This window comes from Tachysurus fulvidraco, chromosome 1, assembly GCF_022655615.1.
Source record: "Tachysurus fulvidraco isolate hzauxx_2018 chromosome 1, HZAU_PFXX_2.0, whole genome shotgun sequence".
NCBI classification, from domain to species: Eukaryota; Metazoa; Chordata; class Actinopteri; order Siluriformes; family Bagridae; genus Tachysurus; species Tachysurus fulvidraco.
The window spans coordinates 2,519,914-2,527,413 of NC_062518.1; the positions used below are offsets into that span (position 1 = coordinate 2,519,914).

Below are 7,500 nucleotides of genomic sequence, written 5' to 3' on the forward strand. Positions count from 1 at the left end.
ATTCTACACTAAACATAATAACATTACGTTTTACTCTCTCTCTCTCTCTCTCTCTCTCTCTCTCTCTCTCTCTCTCTCTCTCTCTCTCTCTAAATTTCCTAATTACGTCTTTTTGTCCCTCCGTTCTTTCCCTCAGCCCCTCCGGTGATTGTGAAACCTCCTGAGTCGGTGTCGCTGTCTCGGGGGAACACGGCGAGGTTTGTGTGTAACAGTTCTGGTTCTCCAGCTGCGTCTCTGCTGTGGCTGAAGGACGGTGACCGTCTGCAGTGGACGGCGCGGGTGAAGACTCAGAGCCCCGGGGTTCTCCTTATCAACCAGCTGCGGCCAGACGACGCCGGATATTACCAGTGCCTCGCCTCTAACGTCCTGGGTACCGCCTGTGCCACCGCCAAACTGTCTGTCATTGTAAGGGCGGGGCTTCCCAGTCCTCCGCTTCACCTCCAGGCCACGCCTCAATCCAGCACCTCTGTCCTACTCACATGGGATCCTCCAGAGCACAACCGTGAGCAGGTGATCGGCTTCTCCATCCACTACCAGCAGGCCACAGGTGTGTGTGAGCGCATAACAGCATTCTAGCACTAAGGCACTGAGCGCTTTCCTCCGAGTGTGTTATATTTACATGTATTTTATATGGAAATATTATAATAAATAGCACATAAACATTTTGCAGGTTACGTTGCTGAATAAATGCCTTTGATTTTCAGCAGGGTTTGATAACATGGAGTATCAGTTTGCGGTGAACAACGACACGACGGAGTTCCACGTGAAGGAGCTGCAGCCTCACACGGCCTACACCTTTTACATGGTGGCTTATTCGCCCGAGGGAGCCAGCCGTCCATCTCAGTCCATCACCATGGAGACGGTGGAGGACGGTGAGTGGAAGAAAAAGCGGATATTTAACACACTCTCAAACTCTTCCCTGGTGTATGAATAATATCTTATAATGCCTTATAATGCATGGGTTTTGTGGTGTGTGTGGCAGCAGAAGAGGTGTTTTCAGTGGAGTTGGATGGTAATGAGACTCATGTGAGAGATCAGAAGCCCAATCACACAAACCAGATACAGACGGCTGCGGGAGCACGTGCGGGTTTTGGTGAACCTTCAGAGTGGAACTTTCCCCAAACGCCCAACCTTACTCAGGGTGAACACACACACACACACACACACACATACACATGCACACACATACAGTACACACACATACACAGGCACACACACTCACACATACACGTACACACACACACACACACACACACACACACACACACACACACACACACACACACACTCACTTACACATACACGTACACACACACACACACACAGAAATACACAGGCACACACAGACACACACACATACACACACACACAGACACACACACACACACACAGACAAATACACAGACACACACAGACACAGACACACACACACACACACATACATACACACACAGACACACATACACACAGACACACAGACACACACATACACACACACATACACAGGCACACACACACTCACTTACACATACACGTACACACTCACACATACACACACACATACACATGCACACACATACAGTACACACACATACACATACACAGGCACACACACTCACACATACACGTACACACACACACACACACACACACTCACTTACACATACACGTACACACATACACACACACACACTCACACATACACGTACACACACACACATACACACAGACACATACACACACTCACACATACACTTACACACACACACACACACACACACACACACACACTCACTTACACATACACGTACACACATACACACACATACACATACACAGGCACACACACACACTCACACATACACGTACACACACACACATACACACAGACACATACACACACACACAGTAAAAATCATTCTTGTAAAAAAATATTTTATTTCATTGTTTTTTTTCTAAATACAAACTAATTTCCTCACATAAACAAAAAAAAATGCTTCATTTGCCATTTCCTCTTTCCTTGGGGTAATAATGTGAAGTTGCGAACACGTCAAATCCTTTTGTCCTCCATCCGCATGAAGGTTTTTAAAAAAAATAAAAAGTGCACTTAGAGTTTATGTTTAAGCACAAAATATCACTCATATTCAGTGTGTCTATCTTTTTATAATGTGGGTAAAATGTAGAAGGAGAAATGAAAGCGAACTGGATTTCGGATCTTTAATGTTCTCTCGCTCTCTCTGTCTTTTAGTGCTCTTTCCTCCAGCTGAGCTCAGAGTGACGACTAAGATACATTCCCTCCATGTCACGTGGCAGCCGCCACCCAATCACACGCAGATCACTGGCTACAAGCTGGCTTATAGGGAACTGGATGGCAAGGAGGCGACCAATCAAGAGAGTCCTCAGGCTGATGCTTCTCACATCAGGCTACGCAAGCGAGTAAAGCATTACGAAATCACGGGCCTCGGTGAGACTGAAGTTCCACTTCTTTCATATGACAGGCCATTTGTCTTTGGAGAACCTATTATATTGTGTGTGTGTGTGTGTGTGTGTGTGTGTGTGTGTGTGTGTGTGTGTGTGTGTGTTTCAGCTCCTGATCGCCTGTATGAAGTGAAAGTGTGGGCATGTAATAAGCAGGCTGCAGGCTATCCTGCCATATGGAAGGGTCGGACCGAGAAATTCACTGACCGAGGTGTGTGTTTTTGTGTGTGTGTGTTTTTGTGTGTGTGTGTGTGTGTGTGTGTGTGTTTGCATATTAGAATTTAAATTAGCTATGTAATTATTTATATACACACAATGGTGCACAGTTGTACTGCGCGATTGTGTTAAATAAACCACAGAAATTGCTTTACATTGTGTTACTTTGTTATGTTACACTGTGTTGCTTTACGCTGTGTTACTGTACGTTATGTTACATTCTGTTACGATGTGTTACGTTTGTAACTTTATATTGTTACATTATGTCACATTATGTTACGTTATGTTCTCTTACATTGTGGTAGGTTGTTGCGTTACATTGTGTTACATTATATTACATTATGTTATGTTATGTTGCGTCATATGGCATTATTTTATGTTACATTGTGTTGTGTCATTGTTATGTTACATTACGTTATGTTGCTTTATGTTACACTATGTCATGTTATGTTGCGTCACATGGCATTATTTTATGTTACATTGTGTTGTGTCATCTTGTTATGTTACATTACGTTATTTACATTTACATTTACATTTACAGCATTTGGCAGACGCCCTTACCCAGAGAGACGTACATAAGTGCTTAAATCTCTAACATTGAATACATTAATGCTGGTTCACTAGGTTACATACTTAAGATACCATGAGTTTAAAACATTTGTTCAAAGTTACAATGAAAAAGTGTCAAAGGTTTTTTTTTGTTTTTTTTTTTAAAGAAGTGCTAGTTGAAGTGTTTCCTGAATAAGTAGGTCTTCAACCGCCGCTTGAAAATAGCCAGTGACTCGGCTGTCCGGACCTCTAGGGGAAGTTCATTCCACCACCTTGGTGCCAGAACAGAGAAGAGTCTTGTAGTATACTTGCCTCTTACCCTGAGAGATGGTGGAACCAGTCGAGCAGTGCTGGTAGATCGGAGGTTACGGGGTGCAGTGCGAGGAATGATGAGGGCTTTGAGGTAAGAGGGAGCTGGTCCATTTTTGGCTTTGTAGGCCAGCATCAGTGTTTTGAACCGGATGTGTGCAGCTACCGGAAGCCAGTGGAGGGATCGCAGCAGCGGGGGTGGTGGTGTGGAGAACTTTGGCAGGTTGAAAACAAGCCGGGCAGCTGCATTTTGGATCATTTGCAGAGGACGGATTGCGTTCATAGGTAGACCTGCCAGCAGTGCATTACAGTAATCCAGTCTAGAAATGACAAGAGACTGAACAAGTACCTGGGCAGTCTGTGTGGACAAAAATGGCCGAATCCTTCTAATGTTGTAGAGAAGAAACCGACATGAGCGAGTCACATTAGCACCATGAGAGGAAAAGGACAGTTAATTGTCCATGGTTACCCCAAGGTTGCGAGCTGTGGCTGAATGGGAGATCAGATCGTTGTGCAAGGATATAGCAAGATCATGACCTGGGGATGAATCACCTGGGATGAACAGCAGATCAGTTTTGCTAGGATTGAGCTTTAACTGATGAGCAGTCATCCATGATGAAATTTCTGTCAGACATGCTGAGATCCGGTCAGAAGCTGTGGCATCTGAGGGTGGGAAAGAGAAGATAAGTTGTGTATCATCAGCATAGCAGTGGTAAGAGAACCCATGTGATGAAATAACTTCACCAAGAGAGTGAGTATACAAGGAGAAAAGAAGAGGACCAAGTACTGAGCCCTGTGGGACGCCAGTGGAGAGTCTGCTTGGAGCAGATGTCACTCCCCTCCATGTTACCTGATATGAGCGTCCTTCCAGGTAGGAGGCAAACCATTCCCAAGCTGATCCGCAAATCCCAAGACTCTTGAGGGTGAATAAGAGAGTCTTGTGGTTGACCGTATCAAACGCTGCTGTAAGGTCAAGGAGAATAAGGACGGATGACAGTTCGGCTGATCTAGCAGCATGTAGTTTCTCAGAGACATCCAAAATGGCTGTCTCTGTAGAGTGAGCTGCTTTAAAGCCAGACTGTTTGGGATCTTGGAGGTTGTTCTGTGAGAGATAGACAGACAGTTGATTATAGACAATGCGTTCAAGAATTTTTGAAAGAAATAAGAGAAGTGATACTGGTCTGTAGTTACTGATATCTGATGTATTCAGAGCAGGTTTCTTTTATGTTGCTTTTGTTACATTATGTTATGTTACGTTACATGACATTATTTTATGTTACATTGTGTTGTGTCATTGTTATGTTACATTAGTTTATGTTATGTTGCTTTATGTTACGTTACATTACGTTATGTTGTGTTACATTGTTATGGTACATTTTGTCATGTTATGTTACTTGATGTTCTCTTACATTATGTTAGGTTGTTACTTTACATTGTTTTAGATTATGTTACATTATGTTATGTTGTGTTACATTATATTATATTATTTTGTTACATTATGTTGCTTAACATCGTGTTACATTATATTACCTTATGTTATTTTCTGTTACGTTATGTTACATTATGTTCTCCTACATTATGTTAGGTTGTTACTTTACATTGTGTTACATTATATTACATTATGTGATGTTATGTTGCTGTGTTACGTTACATAATGTTATGTTGTGTTGCTTTGTGTTATGTTATGTTATCCTGTTTTGTTCTGTTAAATTACATTATTTTATGTTACATTATGTTGCTTTACATTGTGTTCCTTTACATTGTTATGTTACTCTGTTGTATTACATTATTTTACTTTATGCTGTTATGTTGCTTTACATTGTGTTGCTTGATGATGTTACATTACATTACATCATACGTTATGTTACTTTGTTTTGTTACATTATGTTACTTTACATAGTTACTTTATGTTGTTACTTTACATAGTTACTTTACGTTGTTACTTTACATAGTTACTTTACATAGTTACTTTATGTTGTTACTTTACACAGTTACTTTACATAGTTACTTTACAGTTACTTTACAGTTACTTTACAGTTACTTTACATTCTTACTTTACGTTGTTACTTTACATAGTTACTTTACGTTGTTACTTTACATTGTTACTTTACATTGTTACTTTACGTTGTTACTTTACATAGTTACTTTACATAGTCACTTTACAGTTTCTTTACAGTAACTTTACATTGTTACTTTACATAGTTACTTTACGTTGTTACTTTACATTGTTACTTTACGTTGTTACTTTACATAGTTACTTTACAGTTACTTTACATTCTTACTTTACATTCTTACTTTACGTTGTTACTTTACATAGTTACTTTACGTTGTTACTTTACATAGTTACTTTACGTTGTTACTTTACATTGTTACTTTACGTTGTTACTTTACATAGTTACTTTACATAGTTACTTTACAGTTACTTTACAGTTACTTTACATTGTTACTTTACGTTGTTACTTTACGTTGTTACTTGACATAGTTACATAGTTACTAATGTGTTCCTTTACATTGTTATGTTACTCTGTTGTATTACATTATTTTACTTTATGCTGTTATGTTGCTTTACATTGTGTTGCTTGATGATGTTACATTACATTACATCATACGTTATGTTACTTTGTTTTGTTACATTATGTTACTTTACATAGTTACTTTATGTTGTTACTTTACGTAGTTACTTTACGTTGTTACTTTACATAGTTACTTTACATAGTTACTTTATGTTGTTACTTTACACAGTTACTTTACATAGTTACTTTACAGTTACTTTACAGTTACTTTACAGTTACTTTACATTCTTACTTTACGTTGTTACTTTACATAGTTACTTTACGTTGTTACTTTACATTGTTACTTTACATAGTTACTTTACAGTTACTTTACATTCTTACTTTACATTCTTACTTTACGTTGTTACTTTACATTGTTACTTTACATTGTTACTTTACGTTGTTACTTTACGTTGTTACTTGACATAGTTACTTTATGTTCTTACTTTACGTTCTTACTTTACATAGTTACTTTACGTTCTTACTTTACATAGTTACTTTACAGTTACCTTATGTTGTTACTTTATGTTGTTACTTTACATAGTTATTTTACATAGTTACTTTACGTTCTTACTTTACATTGTTACTTTACGTTGTTACTTTACATAGTTACATTGTTACCTTGTTACTTTATGTTACTTAATGTTGTGCAGTTATGTTACACCATGCTACGTTATGTTATATTACGTTACATTATCTCCTTCAGCACATGAATCACAAACATCTTCTGATTGACAATAAATACGTACAACATAGAGCACATTTTAAACACAGCATAAATACAGTAACTTTATTGTAGAGCTTCAACATCAAAAGATGTTAGTTAGTCAATTATTTTTTTATTTAACTAGAATATATTTTAAATAATGTTGACAGTAAAACAGTAAAATGGATTAAGTGCTAGCATGTTAAATCTGGTTTATTTATCATTGCAAGACTTTCTCGATTCCTAATCCTGATACTGATATTGTGGCATTTTGCTAGAGTCCTAATATATTTTTATATATATATAGTGTGTTTGGTTTATATTACACTTAGCTTACTATATTAAAGACAGGTAGCTACTGTTTTTGGTATTTTACAGTTCGACCCCTGGAACACCCACCCCCACTGCCCCCCAGCATTGTTAAAGCTCAGGCTAACAGCTCTACCTCCATCTGGCTGCAGTGGGAGAAACCGGCATTCAGTAACGTACGCATCATTAACTACACGATACGCTGCAGTCCTGCTGGCAACCGCAACGCCTCACTCGTCTCCTACTACACCAGGTGGGATTTACTCTACTGTACATTTTACACACACACACACACACACACACACACACACACACACACACACACACAGTGACAGAACTACAGCTAAACGTCACCATCATTTCAGATATTGGCATCTACCT

At 39.0% G+C, this 7,500-nt stretch overlaps 1 protein-coding gene across 1 annotated transcript in view; it reads left to right on the plus strand.

Annotated features, from left to right (window-relative positions):
- Positions 1–7,500, plus strand: part of igdcc4 (immunoglobulin superfamily, DCC subclass, member 4) — a 30,051-nt gene that overhangs the window by 5,721 nt on the left and 16,830 nt on the right. The window contains exons 4-9 of the mRNA XM_047821699.1: positions 137–547; positions 705–872; positions 986–1,141; positions 2,249–2,464; positions 2,588–2,689; positions 7,189–7,372. Of these exons, the coding sequence (XP_047677655.1) occupies positions 137–547; positions 705–872; positions 986–1,141; positions 2,249–2,464; positions 2,588–2,689; positions 7,189–7,372 (1,237 nt within the window). The remainder of the gene's footprint in view (positions 1–136; positions 548–704; positions 873–985; positions 1,142–2,248; positions 2,465–2,587; positions 2,690–7,188; positions 7,373–7,500) is intronic.